The following is a 27,704-nucleotide window of genomic DNA, read 5'->3' on the forward strand; positions in this document are numbered from 1 at the left end:
CTTCTGTCAACAGAGATCTGTCGACAGAAGGTGTTATTGCATGTAGGGTTGTGTCTAGACTACAGGGTTTTGTCGACAAAGCAACTTGCTTTGTCGACAGAACTGAATGTAGTCTAGACGCTCTTTGTCGACAGAAGCTTTGTCGACAGTATCTGTTGACAAAACTTCTGTCAACAAAACCCTGTAGTCTAGACGTACCCTATCTGTCGACAAAACTTCTGTCGACCAAACCCTGTAGTATAGACATACCCTGTGTGTCTGGGTCCAGCTGGTATCTACCTACACAGCCAACCCTCTCTCTTTCCCTCTCTCCCTTCTCATGCCCATTTGTCAATCTCTGTACATTCACATACCAACCTCTCCACCTTTCTTTCTTTCTTTCTTTCTTTCTTTCTTTCTTTCTTTCTTTCTTTCTTTCTTTCTTTCTTTCCATTTCCCACTCGTCTTTCCAAGCCTTTAGGGGCTTAGGGATGAAATCCCTGATTTCTGTGTTTGTCACTAAGCCCCCTGTCTCCCACTTGGGTCAGGAGGAACCCTACAACTGTTGACCCTACCTGGAGGTGCCCCCTACACACATAGGCTATGTCTAGACTGCATTCCTCTGTCAACAGAGGGATGCAAATCAAGCATGTTGAAATTGCTAAGGAAGCAGAGATTTAAATATCCCGTGCTTCATTAACATAAACATGGCCGCCGCTTTTTTCAAAATGGAGTTTTTGGGGAAAAAACGGCAGTCTAGATGCAGATCTGTCGAAAATAAACCCTTTTTCAAAAGATCCTGTAAACCTCGTTTTTTGAGGAATACAGGATCTTTCGAAAAAGGGTCTATTTTCGAAAGATCCGTGTCTAGACAGCCAGGTTTTTTTTCGAAAACACTCCGTTTTGAAAAAAATCGGCGGCCATATTTATGCGAATGAAGCGCAAGATATTTAAATCCCTGCTTCATTAGGCAATTTCGATGTGCCTAATCTACATCTCTTTGTCCACAGAGAGGTGTAGTCTAAACACACCCTTAGTGTGGCCATCTGGTGGTTCTCAAGTGTCCTTTCAAGTCTGGGGTTGAGAAAGAAATGGAGCCTGAGTTGTATCTTTACTTATTTATTGTTACTCAGTGCAAACATCGAAAGTGTGGAACACGTCACACACAAATCCCAGGGAGGCGCTCAATATGCAACATACAGCACGACAGACACCGCCCCGGCTATAGCCCCGCTCCCACATGGGGGATTGGCTGCTGTGGGATGGGCATGGGGAAATGGAACAAGGGAAATTTCTCCTCTAGGAAGCGCTGGCTCTGAACCGGAGAGCGTTCGAGAGGATGGCTAGGTTGGACGGGTGGGGAAAGGGACATGGGCACTTTCTCTTTTAGGGGGTGCTGGCTCCGACCCAGGGGACTGCTGGCTGCAGGAGGGATGCGGGACACAGGATGGTTCCTTGCTAGGAGTGCTGGCTCCTTGCATGACATGAGGTGTCTGGTCACAGCCCAGCTCCCGGTAGGGCAGCGTGCCCAGTGGCTGAGGGCTGAGGAGGCCACGGGAGGTGCATCCCTCTCGCTCCGCACCGGAGGGTTCTACCAGGGCACAGCGATGCAAGGCAGAAGCTGTGAGAGGCAGGAGAGTGATGCCAAAGAGCCGGCAGCCCCGGCCCTTTGTCTTGGCAGAAAGGGAGCAGCATCCCTACACCACACGCTGGATCACGTTCTTGTACTCAGGGCCCCTTCCCCGCTTCAGCTGCACCACGCTGGAGAAAAGCCACTTCACCTGAAGGGACAGAGACAAAGGGCATGACAGGGGCTTCACACCAGGGAGCTGCTCTGTCTCTCTCTCTCTGTGTCCTTCTTTCCTGCTTCCATATCCACGTCTCATTCATTCACCTTCTGTCTCCCGCAACCTTTCTTCTTTCTCTTTCATACCTCCCATCTTTCCTTCTCTCCTGTGACACACTCAACTGTGCTTGCCTGGCTCCTCCCATCCCTGCTCCGTTTGCCCTCTCTCACCTTGAACAGGGTCACCGTGGCGCTGTAGCACACACTCAAGAGGAAAAGGGTGATGAAGACCGCGATGGTGCTCCAGAGACCATCTATCTTCTCATCGCCTTCCTCGGTGCAAAACTCGTCATTCATTATCACCTCTGTGCGGGGAGAGAAAGAGACATCAACTGCAAGTCAGCCAGAGTCACAGAGAGAGCTCGGACCCTACATCCAACAGTAGTCTCTGTATCCTTCTCTCCTTCCATCCACTCTTCTATCTCTGGGTACATCAATCTAACCCTGGCCATAAGCCATCCATCCATCCCCACAAACCACTCATCCATCCGTCCCTACAAAGAACCCTCTCTGCCTCCTTCCTTCCATCTCTAGACACACCCATCCATCCTCACATCTCCCTCCATTCATCTCTACAAACCATCCCTCCATCTGCCCATTCCCACTTAACCCTCCGTATATCAATGACCACAATCCACCCAACCATCTATGCCTGGCCACACAACCATCTTTAGATACATCCATCCATCCATGACCACAAACCACCCACTGATCCATCCATATGTGAATCCCAAGAGACCTTCATTCATCCATGCGTGCAACCATTAATGGCTAGATCCACCCATCCGTCCATGACCACAAAGTGTCCATCCATCTTGAGGTACATCCCTCCACACCCCCTCTCCATCCATTCATCTATGACCACAAGCCAGCTATCCATCCATCAGTCCATCCTTCCATCTATTCCTCTCCATACCTCCACCTATGGAATAGTGATAGAAATGTAGCCGTGTTAGTCTGGGGTAGCTGAAGCAAAATGCAGGACAATGTAGCACTTTAAAGACTATGGAGGCATTCATCCATGCATAATCACAAAACATCCATTCACCCATCAATACATTCCTAGATCCATCCATCTATCCATCTATCCATCCACCTGTTACTCACCCCTCCATTCATCCATAACCATAAACCACTCATCCATTTGTAGATACCTCCATCTTTCCATCTGTTTCTCTCGCATACCTCTCTAGATACTCGTATTCATCCATGATCGCAAATCACCTCTTGATGTATCAGTGTAGACACCTCCATCCATCTAACCATCCTAAATTAACCCCTCCATGTATCCATCTCCAGATCTCTGAGTTCATCCGTACAATCCTGAACACAAGCCATCCATCCATCCATAGACACAACCTCTCTCTGCTCCTCTTCCTCCATCTCTAGAGACATCCATCCACTCCCACTCACCCTTTCATTCCTACATGACCAAAACCATCTATCAATCCACCACTCCATCCTTCCAACCCTGACCACAAAAACAATGCACTTGTTAATCCCCAATTAAGCCTCCATCCACCGATAACAATGAACCATCCATCCATGCATGTGTCCCCACATCTCTACATCCATGACCACCAATCTATTCATCAACATTTCCACTGGTCTATCCATCCATTCAGCCAACTCTAGATACATCCATCCATTCATGGCCACAAACCGCCTATCCATCTCTCTTCCATTTATCCATCCTTCCATCCCCAGTTGCCTCTCCATTCTCCATTTATCCATGACCATAAACCTTCTTTCTACCCATCCATCAGTCCATTCTTAGACACCTCCATCCATCCATCCATCTATGCCTCTCCACACTTCCATCTCTAGATATATGTCACAAACCACCCAACAATCCATCCCTAGACACATCCATCTTCCATCCTTCTGTCCATCCATTCATGCCTCCATCCACCTCCACTCATCCAATCATCCATCCATAGAAGCACATCTCCATCCATCTCTCTCTAGCTACACCATCGAAGCATTCATCCATCCTTCTGTCCATCCATCCATTGCTCCTCTCCACCCATCCAATCATCCAGAGAAGCATGCCTCCATCCATCTCTCTCTAGCTACACCCATCCATTCATTTATCCATTGATGCTTACATCTGTCCATCTTTAGACACATCCATCCCTGTCTCCCACACAAACTTTCCTTCCGTCTGTTCATCCACCACAGCCCACAGTGATGGAATGGACAAAGAGCCTCCCAATTCTCCTCTCACTCATCCTATGTGGCCACAGCCATGTACCCGGACAATGAAACTTGCCAGCTATTGAATTTCAATATGTCTTAGTTTCCCTGTTTGCAAATTATGAGAGGCTAAATCCTCAGGATTAAGTAAGGTGCCTGGAGGCTATCATGTTGGGGAAGGCCCCCAAAGACCAGAATGTCTGGACTTCATGCAGGTGCGTCCATGATCCCCATCTCAATGCACCTTAACAAGTTTTGTTACTTTTCTTAAGAGAACCACAGGTATTTTCTGGATGGATTCTCTTGGACATGAAAGATGGTGGCCCCTGAAGTTTGACCCTCCCTGAGTTAGCTCCCTTTCCTAAAGGAGTTTGGAGAACGGTTTGTTCTATCCTTGTTCTGAGGATAGAACAAGAAGCAATGGGCTTAATCTGCAGCAAGGGAGGTTTAGGTTGGACATTAGGAAAAAGTTCCTAACTGTCAGGGTGGTCAAACACTGGAATAAATTGCCTAGGGAGGTTGTGAAATCTCCATCGCTGGAGATATTTAAGAGTAGGTTAGATAAATGTCTATCAGGGATGGTCTAGACAGTATTTGGTCCTGCCATGAGGGCAGGAGACTGGACTCGATGACCTCTCGAGGTCCCTTCCAGTCCTAGTATTCTATGATTCTATGATAACAGGTGTATGAATAGGTGGGGGGCGTGTTTGTCTCTCCTTGTGTTATGTGTCTCTTGGGCTGTGTCTACACTGGCATGAATTTCCGGAAATGCTTAAAACAGAATAGTTTTCGTAATAAGTATTTCTGGAAAAAGAGCGTCTACATTGGCAGGATGCTTTTCCGGAAAAGCCCTTTTCCCGGAAAAGCGTCCGTGGCCAATGTAGACGCGCTTTTCTGGAAAAGAGCCCCGATCATCATTTCCACGACCGGGGCTTTTTTCCGGAAAAGACTACTGGGCTGTCTACACTGGCCTTTTTCCGGAACAGTGTTCCGGAATAAGGACTTATGCCCGAGCGGGAGCAGAATAGTTTTTCCGGAATAGCGGCTGATTTTGTACAGTTCAAGGTCGTTGCTTTTCCAGAAATTCAAGGGCCAGTGTAGACAGCTCACAGCTTATTCCGGAAAAGCGGCTGATTTTCCGGAATAAGTGGCCCAGTGTAGACACAGCCTTGGTGTGTGCAAGCACAACAGCCCAGGTGAAAGGTTCCCTGTGCCATGGAATGTTACATATAGGTCCATGTGCACTGAACTGATCTCACTCTCTCTCTCTCTGTCTTTCAGCCAACCCCCCCACTCTCCTCCACATCTAGCATCCGTGTTGCCCCCAGGATAACAGCCCTAACATTGCCACTGCAGGCTCTCCACCCAACACCAAGTGTGATCTCTGTGCTGATCCATTTGAGGCCTGCGCTCAGCCATCCAACCTGGGGTTGATACACACATGGAAGGGGGCAGTGTGTGTGTGTGGGGGGGGGGGGGCGGGAAGGGCAGGTTGGAGGAGGGGCTCATGTCAGGGCAATTGGGGAATCTGATTGTTTGTGCCACCCCACTACCTGGACCCTCTATGTCAGCAGAGCTAGTCTGTTGGGCTATGTCTAGACTGCAGGCTTCTTTCGAAAGAGCCTCTTTCGAAAGCATCTTTCGAAAGAGGCTCTTTCGAAAGAGCGCGTCTAGACTACAATGCGCGGATCGAAAGATCGATCCGCTATTTCGAAAAAGAGCGTCCAGACTGCCGGACGCTCTTTCGAAATTGAAAGCCACCCGGAACTGCTTCTGCCAGGGCATGGGGGCAGCATTTCCTTCCGGGTGCTGCCTGCCTGCCCTTTGCAGAGACGCGTGGTGAGAGGGACACTCCTGAACACCCGTTGCTCTGCTCCTGCAGCTGCCTTTGCTGTCCCTTGAGGAATTTTGCAAGGCATTGCAGTGCTTGTTTGGAGTGCTCAGCTTCCTGGGACACCCCAGCAGCTTTTTTCTTTTGAGGTTTTTCTGCTTGCAGACCCTTATTTGTGGCATGGAGCCAGAGCTGCCCCTGGGCAGGCGATGGCCCCACACCACCATACTGCAGCTGTTGCTGCATCTTCGTGAGACAATCATGAGGCTCCTTCCCGAGCTGGACCCAGACCAGAGGGACGAGGGGTTCCCCCGTCCAGCAGCCACACTGCCCTTGCCTCCGAACTTTTTCGTGGACAGGCGTGTTTGGAGGTTTGACACCAGCTCTGAATGGTGGGACCGGCTCGTGATGGAGATCTGGGATGACCAAGACTGGCTACGGAACTTCCGCATGAGAAAGACCACTTTCCAGGAGCTCTGTACCTGGCTCGCCCCTGCTCTGCAACGGCAAGACACCCACCTGCGGCCCGCCATCCCCCTGGAAAAGAGGGTCGCCATTGCCCTCTGGAAGCTGGCAACCCCCGACAGCTACCGCTCCGTGGGACACCAATTTGGCGTGGGGAGATCTACTGTCGGGGCCGTCTTGATGGAGGTAAGTCAATGTCTGGGGACAGTCACAGTTTGGGGTGGGGGGAAGGGAGACTGTCAGGAAGGGCCAAGTGGAGTGGGAGTGGGAGTGGGAGGGAGCTCCTCCACTCACCCTGAATTGTGGGGGGGGGGGTTCTGAGGAGGGGATTCCCGGGCTGTTTGAGAGGGAAGGTGGGCGGTGGGTTCTCCTCCTAAGACATAAGGCACCCCTTCTAACACTTTGTTGTCTGTCTCGTTCTGCAGGTGGTGAGGGCCATCAATTCGGAGCTGCTCAACAGGCTCATCTGTCTACCGGATCTGGACAGCGTCATGGCCGGCTTTGCTGCCCTCGGCTTCCCCAATTGCGGAGGAGCGCTCGATGGGACACACATTGCCATCCGTGCACCGCCCCATCGAGCAGCCCAATTCATCAATCGAAAGGGCTACTTTTCTATGGTCCTCCAGGCCCTGGTCGACCATCGTGGACAGTTTTCAGACATTTGTGTTGGGTGGTCAGGGCGGGCACACGATGCCCGCATCTTCAGAAACTCGTACCTGTACCGGAGGCTTCAGGCAGGAACACTTTTCCCCCATCGCCAGTTTGCGGTTGGGGATGTGCACATGCCGGTGTGCATAGTGGCCGATGCCGCCTATCCCCTGATGCCGTGGCTGATGAAGCCCTACACCGGCCACCTGGATGTGAGCAAGGAGCAGTTTAATGCTCGCCTTAACCGGGCTCGCAACCAGGTGGAATGTGCGTTTGGACGTTTAAAGGGCAGATTCCGGTGCTTGCTCACACGCCTCGACATGGGGGAGACCAACATCCCCGAGGTGGTGGCCGCGTGTTGCGTCCTCCATAACCTCGTGGAGAGGAAAGGGGAGGCCTTCCTACCAGGGTGGGGGAGAGCTGCTGATGGCCAGGAGAGGCTCTTTGCCCAGCCCCGGACAGCTGCCATCCGCCAGGCTCACCGGTCTGCAGTTGGCATCCGGGAGGCCCTCCGGGAGCAATTCTCCAGTGGAGGCCACTGAGTGCACTGAGGGGCTTCTGCCTGGGGACTGGGCCCTGGCCCCCAATAGAAGCTTCCCTCCACAACCCATCTCCTGACCCAGTTTGGACACATCACTTACACCAGGGTGTGTTTCAAAATAAAATGTTCTCTTTACTTATTTAAAATTTTGTACATATTATCCAACAATGTGGCAAAAGAACAAAAATTTTTTTCATTTTTGTTGTTGCCAAACTATATACAATAAACAAACAGTTCCTTTAACCCTTTGTGTGTGCTTAATAAGTGGGGTGATGGGGGTCATTGAAACCTGGAGGGGGGAAGGGGACTGGAAACCTGGAGGGGGGAAGGGGATCAGGTTGAACGGGGCTTGGCAGATTTCCCTTTCCTGCCTGGGCCTCGTGTTTGGGGTGCTCCCCGGCTACGGGATCGGGTGATGTACCTGTCGGTTGGCTGGCTGCTGGGGGGCTCTTGGGACGTGGAAGCCTGGGGGAGAGGAGGGCCAGGGGGAGAGAGGGGCTGGGGAGCTGGGGGGGCTGGGGGAGAGGGAGGTCCAAGGGGGGAAAGGGCTGCTGTTGTGGAAGGGGGGTTTGGTGGGGTGGGGTCATGGGGTGCTGGAGGAGCAGGACCTGGCACAGCAGCAGGCAAGCCGCTGACCTCCCTCAGGGTGGCGTACAGCACCGTGCGCTGCAGGACCAGCTCATTCATGAGCCGATCACGCCACCGCTCCTCTGCCTCCGCCCTCCGTAGCAGGATGGCATTCTGCTCCTGCACAGCCTCGACGTGCTGCCGGAGGATGTCGGCGTAGACACGCCTGTGTCTGCGGCTCCCATGTCTCTGAGGTGGAGATGGAGATGGAGGTGGGGCTGGGGTGCTGCGGCCCTCTTCCACGGCTGGTCCGGCTGTGGAGGAAAAGAAGAAGACACAATCAGTCCTATAAACTGGACTCTGTAGCACTTACAATACTAACAGGATGGTTTATTAGGGGATGAGCTTTCCAGGGCCAGACCCACTTCTTCAGATCAGAGTGACACGGCTACATTTCTATCACAATCAGTCATGTGTGCAACAGCTGTCCAAAAGGGCATGCCCTCTCCCTTGAGACAGGGGAAGCACACATTCTGAAGGTCACACTGTGTGTGTGTGTGTGTGTGTGTGTGTGACCTGGGCATCAGCCTGAGCATGACAGGTTTCCCTTGTGCATCACCCACTGTGCACCCACCCACCTACCTCCCCCCCCCCGGGTGTGACACAACCTCACTGTACTCACCTGCTGCTTCCTCTCCCGCGCCAGATGACGCCTGGGAGGCCTCAGAGGTCTGGGTCACTGGCTCCAGGGTGAGGGTTGCCGTCTCCTCGGTGTCCTCCTCCTCTGGGCCCATGTCCCCGTCTCCAGAGTGCTGTAGCTCCCGCTCTGGAGCGTCCACCACCGGGTCTGCCAGTCCGGACTGCACGAACCTTCGTGGTGTGCGTGCTTCTGCACTGCCACCCAGGATCTGGTCCAGCTCTGGGTAGTAGGGGCAGTAGTGGGGGGCTGCCCCAGACCGGGAGCTCTCCTCCCTGGCTTTGGCGTAGCCCTGCCGCAGCTCCTTCACTTTGGAGCGCACCTGGTCCTGGGTGCGGGGGTAGTGGCCCTTCTGGGCCAGGGCTTCAGCCATGCGGCCATAAATGTCGGCATTTCGCCGCCGGCTTTTGAGGGCCTGTAAGGCCTCCTCCTCTCCCCACAGCTCCAGCAGGCTCTTGATCTCTGCGCCGGACCAGGATGGTGCCCGGCGCTTGGAGCCCTTGTCTGGGTCCCCAGAAGGCTCGGAGGAAGGGCCAGGACGCTCTTGGGGCTGTGACATGCTGCAGCAAGGTCGCCGTGTGCTCTGGCTCCTTGTCTGCAACAAGTGGCTGTGAGGGTGCGCCTGTCCCTTTAAGGAATGGCTGCAGCCAGGAACCACAGACGTGCAACCCATGGCCCAGATTGTCCACCAGGGCTTGTTCCTGGAGGCCAATTCTTTCGAAAGAAAGGGCTCCCCCCGTCCAGACTCACGTTCTTTCGATGGATCTCCCTCGAAAAAGGCGTTCTTCCTCGTGAAACGAGGTTTACCGCCGTCGAAAGAAAAGCCGCGTTCTTTCGATTTAATTTCGAAAGAACGCGGCTTGAGTCTGGACGCAGGGGAAGTTCTTTCGAAAAAAGGGTACTTTTTTCGAAAGAACCCCTGAGTGTGGACACGGCCTTGGATTAGCCCCTGCTTAGCATGTACTCCAGATAACAGCCCTACTACTGCTGTTGCTTTGCCGGGACTGAGTCCCTTCAGCTGATCCCAGCTTGAGGAATTTGCTGTACGTTGCCCCAGATCTGCCTCCTCAGTTGCCACTGAGGGTCAGGTGTTGGGGGGAGAACCTTTAGCCTCCTAGCTAGCAGGTGAGTTGTATGGGGGGGGCAGAGTACTTGAATTACTTCCTCCCATGGACTCTGTTGGGAAAATTCCCATGGGACATCTGCTCCTGTCTGGAGTGGCAGGAGGTGCGGGGTGTGTATTTATCCCCGCACAATGGTAATAGCCTAGAGATGGTCTTGCCTGAATGAGATGCCAGTGATGGCTCTAACATCCAGCAATCCAACTACCCACCCAGGCATCCTACACTCCATCCATTCCTTACCTTGAACCTTCATCCCCCATATAAATCATCCCTTCATATTGATCTATGAACACAGCACTCCTACCTCCACATCCATCCTTCCATAACCCATCCACCCGCTCAACCCAATTTAATTATTTATTCATTGCTTAATCCCAGCACCCATGACCATCTGTCCCCATTAATGCTCATTCATCCATTGGCAGATCTATAAAGTCGTCCGTCCTTCCATTGACTTATTCACTCACCCATTCATCCTCATACACCTGTCACTCATCATCTGTCCCTGCCCATCCATCCATCCATCCATCCAATTCCCCATGAAACATCCATCCATCCATGCTTCTAATTCCCCATGAATCATCCATCCATCCATCCATCCATCCATCCATCCATCCATCCATCCAACTCCCCATGAATCCCTTATCCATCCATCCATCCATTCTAATTTTCCTATTACTGTCCATCTCCATTGGTGTTGTTTCCTTACCCTAAAAAGACATTCCTCCTTTCCCTTACACATTCATGCGTCCCCACCTATCCTTGTCTCTCCATCCTCCAATCACAGCCTTTCTATGGTCATCCATTTATCCATTCCTTCAACCTTCAGAATGGGCACCTTCTCCAACCTTCTCCATAGATGTACCCACCAATCCCCACCCATGTATATAGTTCTACCCCTATGGCACTCGTAAACTTTCCAGCCATCACTTCCCCATTAAAATACAGTCTAATACTACTGGGTTCTGATACTGACTTGGTAACTGATGTGAGCTTGAAAAGGTTTCTTCCCATCTTGGTGTCTGTTTCTTCTCCCTTTGTGCTCTATTAAGTGTGAGACATTTGACACCAGGACTGTCTCCCACAGAGTGTATGCCCAAGTCGGCCTTAGTCTCAGTTGGGGTGCAGGTGCTACTTTGCTCCATATAATTTTCTCATCCTTTGATATCAACTGGCATCTTATTCCTCTCGGAAATGCATACGTATCCTTGAAACCCCTTCTCCAAACACACAGCCACCCAGCTGAGCGGCGTATGAATGTGTCTATTCCTTTGCCATTTCTATGTATATGATAAACTGTCTCCAACACGGCTTCCATGATATAGCCACTGAACCTTCCTAACGTGGCATCTACCTACTCTTTACAACATGCCCTCTACCCATCCTTTCTTCCATGGTATTGTATTATCCTTTGTCGCATGGCATCAACCTATGCTTCCTTGCATGGCATTTAGCATCCTTCCTTCCTCATCTTCTACCTTGGCATCTACTCATCCTTTCTGCAATGGTATCAGCCTTTTCTTACTTCCATGGGTCCATGTGTCAACCCATCCTTACTTTCTTGGCAACTACCCATGTATCTACCCACCCTTCCTTCCATGGTTGAAACCTGTCCTTTTCATGGTATCTACCCATCCTTCCTTCCACATCATCAACTCCTGTATCCACCCATCCTTCCTTCCACATCATCAACTCCTGTATCCACCCATCCTTCCTTCCACATCATCAACTCCTGTATCCACCCATCCTTCCTTCCACATCATCAACCCCATGTATCCACCCATCCTTCATTCCACAACAGCTCATCATGTATCCACCCATCCCTCCATGGTAAAGATGTACACACACACACAGGACTGGGTATCAGGATCCTCAGCCTTGGAGTATCTTGGCATGTCTCAGATCCAGGCCTTAGAATTTCTGCCCCTTGGGCAACCCACAGACATCACGCAGTGACACCGCAACAAGGAGACTTGGGGGTGAGATCACACTAGTTCCATTTATTCACTTGTCATCACTAATGGCACAGAGATTATTTACAGGAAGCTCTATCAAACAATGCTAGCAGTGGGGCTGGGAGGAGCCATCTTCATTTACCAGGGACACTGCGGATGTTGCGTTGGGTGAACTTCAGTGGCTTCAGGGCTTCATGGATGACCATGCAGGTGTAGGTGACCCCATTGTTCCAGCTGGTCTTGTCAACTGGTAACTTGCTATAGAGGAAGTAGGTCGAGTCGCCATCTCCTTCCTTCATGGATGAGGTGGTAACAGGTTTCATGCTGGTTTGGGATTCGTGGTTCTCCATCCACTTCACTGAGATTTCCGCAGGATAGTAGCCCCGCACCAGGCAGGTGAGGCTGACGGAGTCTCCGTTGCTGCTCAACTCATCAGGGTGGGGGCGCAGGAGATAGACACTTGGAGGAGACATCTTGCCTTGTGTGGGTGGGGATGGAGGACACAGATGAGCCATGAACATCACTGTGCTGGGGCCACATGGGGCCTGTGCATGTGTGTAAGAAGGGTGGGGCTTACAGGAACATGCCTTCACTCCTCCAGGATGGAGGAGCTAGGGACTGGGTAGTCCTGGGATGTAGCAAAGATAGGTAGGGATAGTCTCCATCTCACATGGGAATGGAAAGGGACCCAGGGCAAGAATTTCAGGTTGTTAGGGGCTGGGATTCCCCCTGCAAGACCATCCCTCCCTGCTGGGGGCTGTAGTAGGGGTCTCTCCCTTGGGGACCATACCCTCCTCCTACCTTGCTTCTTGGAGATGGATTTGATGATCGGTGTGGGAAGCTCCGAGTGCTCCACTTTGCAGCTGTATTTCTCTCCATCCTCCCAGTCACGGGTGAATATGGGCAGAGAGCTGGAGGCCGTGAAGGTGCGGTTGTGCTGCTCAGTCAAAGTGAGGGGTTCCGGGCTAAGGGGCCCTGTCTTCTCCCGGGACCAGACCACTCTTAGGTCAGCATCGTTAGGCAGGTTGACGACCAGGCAGGTGACCTTGGGGCTCTGGCCCACGTACAGTTCCTCAGGGGATGGCGGCACCGTGAAGACGAGGATGTTACTGGTGGTTGTAGGTACATCTGGAAACAAGAGAGCCCACATCAAACACTAGGTCTGGTCTCCCCTGTCCGAGCCCACCCCAGCCTCCCCTCTCCCTCGAACCCAGCCCAGTGTCCCCCCCCCCCTTCCCAGGCATCCCAGCTCAGTGTTACCTTTGCACTTGCGGGCATAGTCCTCCTCCGTGGTCCCGGTGCCTGGGTGGGACACTCTGCAGGTGTACATCTTGTCTTGCATAAAGTCTTCCTGGGAGACGCTGGCGTTGCTGTGGGTGCTGAAGGTGCGGCCACCAGCGTCCCTCGTGGCAGGGGCCGTTTCTCCATGAAGCACCCCGGACTCTCCGTCCACCAGCCATTCCACCGTCACGGGTGTGGGGTAGAAGCCGGAGACATGGCAGAGGAGGTCGATGGTGCCGGGGGTGAGTTTGCAGGAGGAGTGGTAGACTTGCACAGTGGGAGGCTGGGGAGTGGAGGATTCTGGAAGAAGGGTGGCAAGTGTTAATTGTTGTGTCGTCCCCTACCGGTCCCTCCACCCCTTTCCACATAGCTTGGGCCTCCCATCTGGCATTCTGTTCCCAACAGCATGGTGCCTCCTTCAGAGACACCTTTTCCCAACAGTGCCACATCCGTTGCTTCTCTTTTCAGGGTCTCTCTCTTCTCATCCCTCCCCCTTTCTCTACATAGTCTCACATGCTCTCTATCTAGATCCAACACCATCCACCTAACCCCAGACATTCTAGTGTCCTCCTGGTGTCCCTCTCTTTCCCTCCATCCACCCACAGCAGTGATACGAACATCTCCCCACACTCATAGACTCCCACCCTCTCTCCCTGCAGCCGTCACCACTTTAGTGACCCCCTCTCGCTCTCCTCTCTCGTCCGCGCTGCTCCTACTTGGGATTTCCTTGGTGATGCTTGAGCTGGTGGGCTCGTGCTTAACGGTGCAGTGATAGGTGTTGTCTTCCCAGCTGCTGTCCGAGACGGTGACCTGACTGCTCAGCGAGTAGAGGCCACTGGAAGTTTGCAGCACGGAGGGGTAGTCCTTCACACCCGAGGTGTTGGGGGTCCACTGCACGGTGACTGGCTCGGGGAAATAGCCTTTAACCAGGCAGCCGAAGGTGACCTGGGATGTGGTAGCTTCTCCAGGGCAGGAGGTGAGGGGAAAGACAGACGGGGCTCTGGGACTAGCTGCAAAGGAGGAAGAAAAAGACCGTGAGCTGTGGCCCCAACTCAGCCCACACCATGCTCCGTGTTAATATGTTCTTAGGATGAGCCTAAAGGACTTCCACATCAAATACGAAAGACACAGAAAGGCTCAGAGGGGAAAGCGAGGCAGAGAGAGAAAGAAGAAGGGACAGAGTCACAGCAGGTCAATGCAGAGTCAGGAAGAGATGTTGCATTGAGCCATACAAAGGATCAATTTCACCAAATGGAGGATTGTACCAATAACTGGAGGTAGCATTAAATGTTTAAGTGGCAGAGAAATTCCCCTTGAATGAATCTCAGCTTCTGCAGCTAGAAACAACACAAGATTTTGACTGTAGAAGTGTCATTCATGGAGACACTTAGGCCGTGTCCAGACTCAGGGGTTTTTTCGGGAAAAGTAGCCTTTTCCCGAAAAAACTTCCCCTGCGTCCAGACTCAAGCCGCGTTCTTTCGAAATTATTTCGAAAGATCGCGGCTTTTCTTTCGATGGCGGTAAACCTCGTTTCACAAGGAAGAACGCCTTCTTTCGAAAGTTCCTCTTTCGAAAGAAGGCGTTCTACAATGTAAAGAGGCCGTCTTCGAATGAGAGCATCCAGACTCGCTGGGTGCTCTCTTTCGAAAAAGCGGATTTCCTCTATCGAAAGATCCGCCTGCTGTCTAGATGCGATCTTTCAAAAGAGCCTCTTTCGAAAGAAGCCTGCAGTCTAGACATAGCCTTAGAGGGCTCTCCAAAGAGTTGTCGTGTCACTAACTTTTGGCTTCTTAGAGCTCTGTCTGAAGAGGTGCACACGTTATACTTGCAGTATTAGCAGCATAGCATCAGTAAATATCATACTTTCATTAGGCTCCTAAGTTCATTGCTAAAATCATCGACCCCCGCAAACGTCTGTTGCTCACTGTGTTGGTTAGTGTCCTGGGAAGTCCCTGGACCATTCTTAGGAAAGGCCGGGACTTTCCAAGTCAACCTGGCCATGTGAGCTCTGTGGGTGAGAGTGAGGGTTAATATTATCTGTAGGCGAGGAGGGCTAAGGGTGAGTGGTTTGGGTTAAGAGCAAAGGGAGACCGAGGAAGAATGAAATGCTCAGGGTTTATTACCTTCCCATGCTCCAGTTCAATATTGGACCCTTTTTGGGTGGATTTCTACCCGTTTTGAAACCATTCACCTACTGAGTTTCCCACCTGTTCTCCTGCCATTTCTGAGAGGGGCAACTGAGACTCTGGGCTTCTAACCCATGAGGCCAATTTCCCAAGAGAAATGACACTTCTGCTGCCAGGATGTTTGATACCCGACTGGTGATGCAGAACCCTGGTGGGGTTAGGTTAAGGTGATTAGGAATAGTGCTGGGGTTATGGTTAAGGGTAGAATTGTTCTCTAGGACTTGTCGCACAATGGTCTAGAAATCGAAGGTCAGGGACCTATCACACTATGTCCTTTAAAAAGAAATAACAAGGAGAAGTCTACACATCTCAAGGCCATGGCAGCCTGAGACGTCGATAGTCAGGATTTGAGGGTAAGGTTTGGGACGTTGTGGTTAGGGAGTTGGGTTCAAAGAGATGGTCAAAGATCTTAGGTGCCCCTCGCTTCTGACCCACAGCCCTAGCCAGCCCAGCCCTACAACCCCAGCTCTGCCAGTGCCCCTCACTCCCAACCCACAGTTCCTGCCTACCCAGCTCTGGCCCCCCAGCCATGCCGGTGCCCTTCACTCCTGACCCACAGCCCCATCCAGCTCAGCCCAACAACCCCAGTCCTGCTGATGCCTTTCACTCCCGACCCACAGCCCCACCCAGCCCAGGCCTGCAACCCCACCCCTGCTGGTGCTCCTCACTCCCAACCCACAGTTACTGCCTGCCCAACCCTGGGCTCCCCCCTCTGCTGGTATCCCTCACTCCTGACCTGCTGCTCCAACTAGCCAAGCCCTACAACCCCAGCCCCGCCAGTGCCCTTCACTCCTGATCTGCAGCCCCTGATAACCCAGCCCTGGGCTCCCCCAGCCCAGCCTGTGCTCCTCATCCCTGACTTGCAGCCCCTGCCAGACCAGCCCCAAGCCCTGCCGGTGCCCCTCACTCTCAACCCAGAGCTCACTGCTCTCCGGCTCTGTTGGTCCCCTTCATTCCCAACGTACAGCCCCTGCCAGCCCAGCCCTGCCCCCCACCCCAGCCCAGACTGTGCTCCCTGATCCTGACCTATAGGCTCAGCCAGACTAGCCCTACACCCCCAGTCCTGCTGGTGCCCCTCATTCCCAACTTATAGCCCCTGCTAGCCCAGCCCTGCCCCCCAGCACCACCAGTGCCTCTCACCCCCGACCCACAGTTCCTGCCTGCCAAGCCCTACACCCCAAGTCCTGCCGGTGCTCCTCGCTCCTGACCTATAGCTCCTTGCCCAGCCCTCAGCTCCTCCAGCCCTGCTGGTGTCTCTCATTCCCAACCCGTAACCCCAACCCGCCCAGCCCTACAACCCCAGCTCTGCCAATGCCCCTTGCTCCTGACCCACAGTTCCTGCCTGCCCAGCCTTTGTCCCCCAGCCCTGCCAATGTCCCGACTCCTGACCCACAGCTCCACCCAGCCCAGCCCTACACCCTGAGTCCTGCCAGTGCTCCTCACTCCTGATCTATAGCCCATGCCTGCCCATCCCTGGGCTCCCCCGCTCTACCAGTGCCCCTGACTCCTGACCTGCTGCTCCAGCTAGCCCAGCCCTACAACCTCAGCCCTGCCACTGCCCTTCACTCCTGATCCGTAGCCCCTGTTAACCCAGCCCCCACTCCAAGCCCTGCTGGTGCCCTTGACCTGCAGCCCAACCAAGCCTAACCCTACAACCCAAGCTCTGCTGGTCCCCTACATTCCCAACCTGCAGCTGCTGACAACCAAGCCCTGGCCCCCCAGCCCAGCCTGTGCTCCTTGATCCTGACCTATAGCCTCAGCCAGCCTAGGCCTACAACCCCAGCCCTGCTGGTGCCCCTCATTCCCAACCCGTAACCCCAACCAGCCCAGCACTACAACCCAAGCCCTGCCAATGCCCCTCTCTCCCAACCCACAATTCCTGCCTGCTCAGCACTGGCCCCCAACCCTGCCAGTGCCCTTCACTCCCCACCCACAGCCTCATCCAGCCCAGCCCAACAACCCCAATCTTGCTGATGCCCCTCACTCCTGACCCACAGTTCCTGCCTGCCCAGCCTTTGCCCCCCAGCTCTGCCAATGCCCCGACTCCTGACCCACAGCTCCACTCCGCCCAGCCCTACACCCCGAGTCCTGCCAGTGCTCCTCACTCCTGATCTATAGCCCATGCCTGCTCATCCCTGGGCTCCCCCGCTCTACCAGTGCCCCTGACTCCTGACCTGCTGCTCCAGCTAGCCCAGCCCTACAACCTCAGTCCTGCCACTGCCCTTCACTCCTGATCCGTAGCCCCTGTTAACCCAGCCCCCACTCCAACCCTTGCTGGTGCTCTTGACCTGCAGCCCAACCAAGCCTAACCCTACAACCCCAGCCTTGCCGGTGCCCCTCACTCCCAACCTGCAGCCCCTGCTAGCCTGGCCTTACACCCCGCATCCTGCCAGTGCCCCTCACTCCCCACCCAGAGCTTCCTGCTCCGCAGCTCTGCTGGTGTCCCTCACTCCCAACCTGCAGCCCCTGCTAGCCCAGGCCTGGGCTCCCCCAGTCCTGCTACTGCCCCTCAGTCCCAACCCACAGCCCCAGCTAGCCCAGCCCTGGGTTCCCTGAGCCCTGCCAGGGACCCTCTTCCTGACCCACAGACCCTGCTAACCTAGCCCTGGGCTCCTCTAGCCCTGCTGGTCCCACTCAGTCCCAACCTGCAGCCCTTGCCAGCCCAGCCCCGGCCCCCCCAGCCCAGCCTGTGCTCCTTGCTCCCAACCCATAGCCCCAGACAACCTAGATCTACAAGCCCAGCCCTGCTGGTGCCCTTCACTCCCAACCTCCAGCCCCTGCTAGGCGAGCCCTGGCACCCAGCACCGCCAGTGCCTCTCACTTCTGACCCACAGCTCCTGCCTGCCCAGCCCTACACCCCGAGTCCTGCCAGTGCTACTCACTCAGCTGGTGCCCCTCACTCCTGACCCACACCTCCTGCTAGCCCACTCCTGGCCCCCCAGCCCTGCTACTGCCCGTCACTCCCAACCCACAGCCCTTCCTAGCCCAGCCCTGGGCCCCCGTCAGCCCTGATAGTGCCCCTCACTCCTGACCTGCAGTCCCTACCAACCCAGCTCTGCCCATGTCTCCCACTCCTGAGCTACAGCCCCTGCTAATTGCTGAGCCTTGGGATCATGACCCGCAGTCCCTGCTATCTCAACTACATTTTTACACCTGTGTTTGTGCCCCTCACTCCCATCCCACAACCCCCCAGCCCTACCTTGGGCTCCCCACTGCTCTGCCAGTGCTCCTCAGTCCCAATCTCCATCCCCTGCTAGCTCAGATCTTGGGGCCCTGGAGCCCTTTCACCCCGGAATCCCAGCTGCTCAGCGGGGTGTGAGGGATGCAGCTCTGTCCCCCCATCTCTGCCTCGGGGGGGTACAGCCTGCCCTGGGTTACCCCTTTTGGGCTCCCAGCACACCCAGGCCCTGCATGGGAAGCCATGCGCTGTCCCCTGCCCCATGACTGCACCTGCACAGGGGGATGTGCCCCACGGCTCTTCAGAGCTCAGGGGAGACTTCAGCCCACCTGGCTCCCAGCCCCACCTCTTCCTCAACCACTAGCCCCCACTCTCCTCCCAGGGATGGGGAGAGAACAGAGGAGTCCTGGCTCCTCTCTTCGGCAAACACAGCTTCCCTACTGGGGCTTGCTGTGTTAGGAGAAAGCCCTCCACACTCACGTGATAAGCCAAGAGTTCACTGACCGAATGACCAGCCATGGTGGGCCGCGGCCGGGCATTCTAGGCCGGGGATTCTGTCCAGGAGCCCATACTGCTGTGTTGTTCCTCTGAGGGATCAGTGCCTGTGAGGCAGCCCCTCTCCTCCCCCCAAATGAGAGTCAAGGCAATTGTCAACCGAGACCATGGGCGGCCGCCCACAGGCTAGAGCTGGAGAGAAAGCGTGACAATCCCACAGGTGGGCGAGTGCCGGGAGTGAAACCTGGGGTGAAAAAATAACCTTGGTGTGACTTTCACTGGTGCCCACTTCTCCTTTTCTGCCCACGCTCGTTGTTTGTTCGTTGGTCGGTTTTCTCCGGCCAGTTGGATGGAAAACTGTTGAGCTCAGAAAAGATCCAGGCTTCCTCAGAAGAGGGCGAGAATTGGAGGACATACCAAGGGTGGGAGGATGAAGAAGCAGATTTAATGGCTGTCTTGGAGTTCACAATAGGAAACAGGAATCCTGACGCACGGCCCTGCCACCCGTTGCTGTGATCTAGATCAGAGTGCAAGAATTGGGATCAGATTTTAGAGCAGGGGTTGGCAAATGCTGTCTTGTGCGTTGGATCCGATCTGCCCGGCTTAGCCTCTGGCGGGCCCCCACATCTCTGTATTTACCTGCACCTCCGCAGGTATGCAGGATCGCAGCTAGCTGTGGTGAACCGCTGCCATTCTACTGCCCGACACTATGTTAGGCGGTCATGATCCAGTCCTGTCCACAATGACTTTGTAGAGAGCAGAGTTAAAACCAGTTGTCCTGACTCACAGCCACCAAGTATAGATCGGCAGATAGCTGTACTTCTTTGGAGATAGATAGATAGATAGATAGATAGATAGATAGATAGATAGATAGATAGATAGAGGGGGTGTGTGGGGATAGATAGATAGATAGATAGATAGATAGATAGATAGATAGATAGATAGATAGATAGATAGATAGATAGATAGCGTGGTTTGCCAATTTTCCCCCCTTCTTGATGCTCTCGCTTTAAAACTCTTGGTTTCTCTTCTGTCAGTGGGACGCACAGACCCCTCCATCTTCCCGCTGGTTCCCTGCTGCAGCAAGACTGGGAACGATCCCATGGGCATGAGCTTGGCCTGCCTGGTGACTGACTACTCACCACCGTCAGCGAAAATCCAGTGGAATTCCGGCAGAGTGACCGCGGGGGTCCGGGATTTCCCAGAGACGCTGACTAGTAAAGGGCTTTATACCCGGACCAGTCTGCTCACCATCCCTGATGGGCCCCAGAAGAGCGACAGCTACCGGTGTGATGTCACATATGCGGGATCCAGACAGACAGTGTCCAAGATGTTCCCCCAGAAATGTAAGACAAGCAACAGGGGAGGGAGGGGGAGGAGCCTGGATCTGGGATCCAGATCTTGTTAATTCACAGTCCGTAGGCACCTTGGGGCAAATTCTCCACCCCTCAACTAGGACAACTCCCCATGAATCCTGGAATAAGGAAAACCATAGGGTGAAATGCACCCCTGGGCAGAACCCCATGTTACTCTATAAGGGGGGATTTTTCAGTCCTGCCTAACAGATTTAGGCACCTAATTCCTGCAGACTCTTGGTGTCCAAATCCCTTAGGCACTTGGGGAAAATTTCAGGCACAGATGTGGGGAGAAATGGCTCCTAATCCCCATGCTGCCGCTTCTGTATGGGGGAAACTGTGGGTTCTTTGTTTTACCTCCTAACTGTAACCCTAATCCTATGTAATCTGATGGGTTGATACACCTGCCAGGAATGTAAACTGAAGACCAAACTCCCCTCCATTGCAAAACCCAGCTTTGTTCAACTTAGAGCACTGGTTCCCAGGCACCAGAGGCTCCCCCAGTGTACAGCTGGCTGGCTCGGGCAGACACCCCCCTTTCCTGGATGTTTCCTAGTCCTCCTTCCTGGTCCTCATGTAGAGATTTCCCTCTGAGATGCTTTCCTCAACAAGGAGCCAGACACCTTCCCTTGACTGCAGCTGACATTCCCATGGAACAGGGCTGAGGGCAGTTATTGAGGAAAACAAGTTCAAACAAACACTGCTCCAGTTCCAGCTTTGTCCCCGCTGTTTACCAGGGAGAATGCATTTCATGCAACACATGCAAAAACAACCCAGGGAGGCATATAACCTTTGCCTATAAAATTTACGGGCCCTGTTCCCATTTGCTTTAATACCTTTTTTGGCTATGAGAAATCTCAGCCCTAGAGGCCAAATAAAATAGCACAGGTAAACTTATCTCAAAGAGGGAGGGTTTTGCTAGGGCTGGGATGGGCGCAGTGTCATGACTCACCCTGGAGGAGGATCTACAAAGAGACACTGAACTGTGTTGTCCTTTCTCTTTGCTCTTAGCATGCGGTTCGATGATGCCACCCCAGGTTCGCCTCCTGGTCCCCTCCTGTGAGGACAGCTGCACAGAGAGCCAGCTGGAGCTGGTTTGCCTTCTCCTGACCTTTCGTCCTAGCAATGCTGAGGTGAAATGGCTGGTGAATGGAAAAGCAACGAGTCTCCCCACCCCGGCCTTCTCCTCTTCATTGGGCACCGATGGCGCCTACATGGGCCAGAGCTCCTTGAAGGTCTCCAGGCAGAGCTGGGAGAACGGGGACGTCTTCTCTTGCCAAGTCACCCATCCAGCATGGGGAACGGAGCCCTCCATGCACAACACCAGCAAATGCTTGGGTGAGGGGCTACGGCTGCGCAGGGTGGGAAGCGGGTGTGGAGGGTTAATGAGAAGACTAAAGGAAGGAGTGGCTGCACCTAGAAGCCAGGGTGATGGGAGAGGTGGAAATACAGTAGACAGGTCGATACTGTAGATGGATGGAAACAGAGAGAGACAGGAGGGAGGGATGCTATAGATGTGATGGAAGGGGTGAATAGATCAATAATAAGAGGGCCACAGGATGAAGCTTCTTGGTCCAACTTGGAGCATAAGCTTGGACTAGACCTGCTGAGATCTCTTCTAAACCCCCTTGTCTAGGATTCTAAGGCACGGTAGATATTTCACTAGAGATATACCTCACAGAGGTAGATAGACCAACTGGTTATGGTGCATTGGCCACGAAATTTTGGGGGATGGGTACCTGATAGAAGGAACCCAGGAACCTCTTCTCATGGGCTTCCCATGATTTTAAGGTTGTGGGTGGATGAGATGAGCCTTCATGCATCCTTAAATGTTTCTAAACAAACACATTTGTGTGCACTAATTTCCAGGGTTTGTTATGGAAAGTCGTTGGGTCGCTCTGTAGAATTTGGAAGAGATTAAGTGTCGTTTTTGCCTTCCCACATTATTTCTCCTGTTCTCTTTGCATTTCACAGCCTGTCCCAAAAGTGCCCTTGAGCCAAACATCTACTTGACAAAACCCGCCTATGAAGAAGTGATCAAGAATTCTGGCCGCGTGTCCTGTCTAGTTTTGGGTTACGATTCTGTAGCCACTGCAATCATCTGGGAGGTGGATGGAAGGGTCAGTTCTGCGGGGAAGACAGAAGCTCCCAAGAAGAACATCAACGGGACCACCAGCCTGGTCAGCTCCCACCCAGTGTCACGGGCACAGTGGGGACAAGGCACCAGATTTGCCTGCAAAGTGAGCACGCTCTGTTCTGGAGAACTCACCGAGGAGATAACCATGGTCAATAAAGGTGAGTAGTCTTTCAAAGGCAAAGGGAAAGTAATTTCTCTAGGCATTCCTAGCTGGGATTAGAGGGTGAAGCTCACCCCACACAAGTCCTAAGCTGACATTAAGGTAGCAATTAAGCCTTTCACGAGGGCATCATTAATTTCCACTTGAGTGATTTTCCCAGCATTCCCTGCCTTTTCATCATTAAATGCCAACTCTTCCCAGAATGTCACTTTCTTAGTTCCCTGGGATTTGGTATGTGAGGCACTTGGGGTATGTCTACACAGCAACTTTATTTTGAAATAACTAGCGTTATTCCAAAATAACTTAGGCCACGTCTATACAGCAGGCAGTTATTTGGAAATAATGTTGAAATACTGCCAAGCTGGAGGGATTCTTATTCCGATTCCTGCAACCCTCATTGTAGGAGGAGTAAGGGAAGTCCGAAGAAGAGTACTCTATTTTGAAAAATGTGCTGTGCAAGACGTTCCCAGTTTTGAAAGAAGTGATTTTGAAAAAAGCTACGCCATTGAGGTAGCTCAATTTGCGTAGCATATTTCTACTTAAGCCCTGCTGTTTAGATGAGTTTACTAGACATAGGAAAATGAAGAGGCTTCATTAACATCAAAATGGCTGCCGTACTGTGCCGATCAGCTGTCTGGCGGCACAGCGCAGTAGTCTGGACGTGCTGCAGTTGACAAGGGAAGCCCTTGTCGACCACTCCATTATGCCTTGTGATTGGCACAGCATGCCGGCTATTTTGATGTAACTGAAGTGGTGATTATTTAAATTGCCGTTTCATTTTCCTATGTCTAGTAAACTCATCTACATGGCTCCATCAATGAAGCCATGTAGTCTAGACATACCCTTAATGTGCTATTTTGGACTCTGATCTGATGGACATCCTCGATATGAGGATGGTGTTGGTTACCTAGCACCAGGCCTTTCAGGGATATTTTGGGTGAGAATTTGTGAGAGAGCCCAATGGAATTAGGTTTGCAAATCCTACTGAAATTCTTAAGGTGTCCAAATCCCTTAGCCAGCCTTTGAGAACCTGACCATGATTAATTTTGCTGTGAGCATTTGAAGGAGGACAGAGATTCTGGATGAGGAGATGGGCTGGTGGCCAAATGTCATGATGGTGGATGGGGCGGACTTGTGGTGGAGAGGAGATGGCGAGGTCTAAAGTTTGGGGTGAGGGTTCACTTTCGGGTGGCAGGAAGAGCTTCAGTCCCAGAGCCCATCTGCATGAAGGGAAAACCAAGCTGAGGAAGAGGAGCATGTTGATGATCTGGAAGGATATGAAGATGGTGTCGATGACAGTAAAGAAGGTCAGGAAAGTGCTGAAGGAGAAGAAGAGAAAGAACATCACAATCCTGGAGAAAATGAGGAAGAGGATGACCATGGAGGTCATGATCTGACAAAGATGAGGATAACAAGGAAGGCAGTGATCATATAGATGATGGAGGTGAAGAAGTTGAATATACTGATGAAGATGCTAAGTTATTGCCATGTCATGATGAGGAAATGGGATTTCATTATGCATTCTAAGACTTCGAAGTTCAATTGAATCTCTAGGGCCTTTGAGTTTCAAGAAAGATAATGCTCAGTGATTGGAGTTTTCTTTGGCCTAGTCTAACTTCACACTAATCCTCAACCTTTGCTCTTCCTGGTCCTTTTACAGAGTGATAGTTGCTGGATCTATGTCCCTACCTTAGTTGTGCAACCAAGTCTTATTCTTGTCTTGTCCCCTTCCTTTCCATCCAGGTATCAGCAAGAAGGAGCCTTCCATCACCGTCTCAAGAGCTTACCATGAAGACCTCTCAGGGTTGTCTTTGACTCTCATCTGCGAAGCAAGTGGCTTTTCCCCTGAAGACATCAGCATCTCTTGGTTGAAGAACAACTCCCCGGTCCTCAGGTCCAGTTACAACAATGGCCCTGTGTCAGGAAGTGGTACATTCTCGGCCTACAGCATCCTGAAGGTTGATCTAAGTGAAGGAGCAGAAAATTGCACCTGCGTGGTGAATCACCCAGCCTTGAGCAAGCCCAAGACTGTTGTGGAAAAGATCTTCTTTGGTAAGTGGGTAAGGGAGGAAGCAGCATGGAATCCCGTTGGGCCATAATTCAGCCATGACATTGGGTGGGCACTCTTGTTCTTGGAGAAATTGCATGGCTGGAAGACGGGTTTATTGAAACAATTCTTCCCCGCCGAATCACGGGCCTTTGTGGGAACGATTTGCTTCACATTTCAAAGTGGATTCCCACCGTGGCAGTTTCATAATTTGGTCCTTCTGGTCCCTTCTGTTCCTTCCCGGATCTGCAACCACGACAGTTGCTTAATTACAATCTACTCCCTCAATGGAGCAGGAGACTTTTAGATTTGCTTATGGGGGGCAAAGAGCTAAATAACCACCATGAGACCCAAGTATCCCAGCCCCTAGGTGGGTAGGAAATCCCCTGATGCCCTAAAAGAGGAAGATCCTGCCTTTTCCATCTGGGAGCCCCAAACTCTATTTCCCCCCCCCAGTGACCTCAGCCCCTTCCCCAAACACCCCCTGGGCTTTGAAGCCCCAAAAGAAAGGCACTCAATTTCCACCTGGTGCCTGGTGAGTATTCGCTCAATGCTGCCTCCCGCCCCCAACCAGGTGGCAGCGACTGTAATCAAACACCTATGGAGGTCTTCCTCCTCCCCCCATCCCTGGAAGAGCTCTACGTCATGCAGAACGCCACCATCACCTGTCTGGTGAGTGGCATGGAGAACCCCAGCAGCCTGGAGATCTCCTGGAGCAGGGGAAACGGAGGCCCATTGACTGTGGACTCCAAAGAGCCAGTGCTGCATCCAAATGGCACTTACAGTGCAGCCAGTATCCTGCGGGTGTGTGTGGAGGAGTGGCAGGCCGGGGAGGAGTTCACCTGCACCGTGAAGCACCAAGATATCCCTTTGGTCATTGTGAAAAGGATCCACAAAAATCTCGGTAAGCTCTATATGGGATGGGGCAGCACCAGGTCTAATCTGGCCCCAGGCTGGGGGCACTGGCTCACTCAGACTATGGCAAATTCTCCAGGAGGCCTTGTGACTCTATGGGGTTCTAGTTCTGGTCCGTCTGCAGGTCGGTGAGCTTAGATGTTAAAAATTCATGGGTGCGATGAACTGAGAACATGCATGAGAGGGAGGGGGAGGGAAAGTCAGGACTCCTGGGTCCTTTTGCTGTCTCTACTAGGAGAACAGGTGAGATTGCCAAGGCTTGGAGCCATGGCCCCTGGTTCTAGCCCCTTTTCATAGCGCTAGGAGGGCAGTGAAGTCTAAAAAACAATTAATTAATGGAGATTTCCTATCTCCTAGAACTGGAAGGGACCTTGAAAGGTCATTGAGTCCAGTCCCCTGCCTTCACAGCAGGACCAAGTACCATCCCTGACAAATTTTTGCCCCAAATGGCCTCTGCAAAGATTCAACTCACAACCCTGGGCTTAGCAGGCCAATGCGCAAACTACTGAGATATCCCTCCCCCTGAGTCTAGTGGGCTAGAGGAGGGCAATTACCGTAGGGACGGCAGGCTGGATTTTTGGGTCCCATTCCCACCATTAACTGGTGTTTCCTTGTGACAGAGGTCTCTTTACGGCCCCCTTCTGTTTACGTCTCTCCTCCTCATGTGGACGAGCTGGCTCTCCAGGAATGGGCCACCATCACCTGTCTGGCCTCCGGCTTCCAGCCCAAAGACATCTTGGTGACATGGACCCAGAAGGACCGCCCCATTCCACAGGATGCCTACATCCACATCGGCCCCATGCGGGAGGCTGGGGAGGAGGAGAGCTACTTCATCTACAGCAAGCTCAGAATCCAGGCCTCTGAATGGCAGAAGGGGGACACCTACTCCTGCGTAGTGGGGCATGAAGGCCTGCCCAAGATTTTCACCCAACGGAGCGTGGACAAGGCCTCCGGTAAACCCACCGCCGTCAATGTCTCTGTGGTCTTGTCCGACACCGATGTCACTTGCCACTGAGGAGCAGAGCCTTGTGGGGTTCTCAGGCTGTACGGGAGATGGCCCTGGGGCCTCCTGGGGTCTCACATTCCTTGTACAATAAGGGTAAAACAGGGGGAGCTCTGGCGTGCTGAGAATAGCTGTGTGTGAAATATGGCTGAATAAAAATGAAACACTCTGGAATTTTTTGATGAAGGGGTGTCATCCAGCAGCAATTGCCTCTGTGTCTCTTGTTGTATCGCCCCACAATATAGACTCATAGACTCATAGACTTTAAGGTCAGAAGGGACCATTATGATCATCTAGTCTGACCCCCTGCACAGTGCAGGCCACAGAATCTCACCCACCCCTCTTAGAATAATCCTCTCACCTATATCTCAGATATTGAAGCCCTCAAATACTTTGAAGGCCCCAAGATGCAGAGAATCCTCCAGCTGTGATCTGTGCCCCATGCTACAGAGGAAGGCGAAAAACCTCCAGGGCCTCTGCCAATCTACCCTGGAGGAAAATTCCTTCCCGACCCCAAATATGGCGACCAGCTAAACCCTGAGCATGTGGGCAAGACTCACCAGCCAGACACCCAGAAAGTTCTCTATAGTAACTCTTATAATAGGGTAATATGTAGGGTCCAACCATCCACCCTTTCTTCTTTCTAGCCGTTCTTCTGTCCTTATGCATCATATATCCGCATTTGTCATTCTACAGTATCCATCCATCCATCCAATTCCCCATGAATCCCAAATCCATCCATCCATCCAACCATCTATCCATATCTGCCCACCCCATCCACCCACCCTACTTTCCACAGCAGCTGTCTCTATGGCTCAACAATATCTATCTATTGTGACCAAGGTCCTACTCAAACTTGATAGGTCCTGCACTTTCAGGCTGCTTGCTGGCCTCAGAGGCTCACATCAGACCACAATTCAGGCACCATAGATGGGATCTCAGCTTGCTGCTTGTACAGCTTCTCTCATTCACGGTCAGCAGAAGGTGCAGAGAGAAACGGATCTCCAGAGTCTCATGGGACCTCTAAATGCCACCTAGCTGGGGAGGGATCGCTCGGTGGTTTGAGCATTGGCCTGCTAAACCCCGGGTTGTGAGTTC

General features: G+C 52.7%; 1 protein-coding gene and 2 gene segments (V, D, J or C); 1 reads left to right on the plus strand and 2 right to left on the minus strand.

The window, feature by feature from the left end:
- Nucleotides 1–1,008: 1,008 nt before the first annotated feature.
- Nucleotides 1,009–15,352, minus strand: LOC102449555 (immunoglobulin heavy constant gamma 2-like). The segment is given in 7 exon segments: nucleotides 1,009–1,760; nucleotides 1,997–2,130; nucleotides 11,992–12,327; nucleotides 12,651–12,977; nucleotides 13,110–13,430; nucleotides 13,847–14,140; nucleotides 15,322–15,352. Coding segments are annotated over 7 exon segments (1,527 nt in total).
- Nucleotides 7,796–9,329, minus strand: LOC149521022 (uncharacterized). Its single transcript, XM_089774119.1, has 2 exons — nucleotides 8,756–9,329; nucleotides 7,796–8,387 (listed from the first exon to the last, which is right to left on the minus strand). Exons 1-2 carry the CDS (start codon nucleotides 9,327–9,329, stop codon nucleotides 7,840–7,842), a joined length of 1,122 nt encoding a protein of 373 aa, XP_089630245.1. The 3' UTR covers nucleotides 7,796–7,839.
- Nucleotides 15,353–19,989: 4,637 nt separating the features above from the next.
- LOC102449795 (Ig mu chain C region-like) lies at nucleotides 19,990–26,828 on the plus strand. The segment is given in 6 exon segments: nucleotides 19,990–20,335; nucleotides 21,356–21,682; nucleotides 22,319–22,639; nucleotides 24,385–24,693; nucleotides 25,263–25,592; nucleotides 26,224–26,828. Coding segments are annotated over 6 exon segments (1,926 nt in total).
- Nucleotides 26,829–27,704: the final 876 nt, after the last annotated feature.

Source organism: Pelodiscus sinensis, chromosome 30 (assembly GCF_052426305.1).
Source record: "Pelodiscus sinensis isolate ZL-2025 chromosome 30, ASM5242630v1, whole genome shotgun sequence".
Lineage (NCBI taxonomy): Eukaryota > Metazoa > Chordata > Testudines > Trionychidae > Pelodiscus > Pelodiscus sinensis.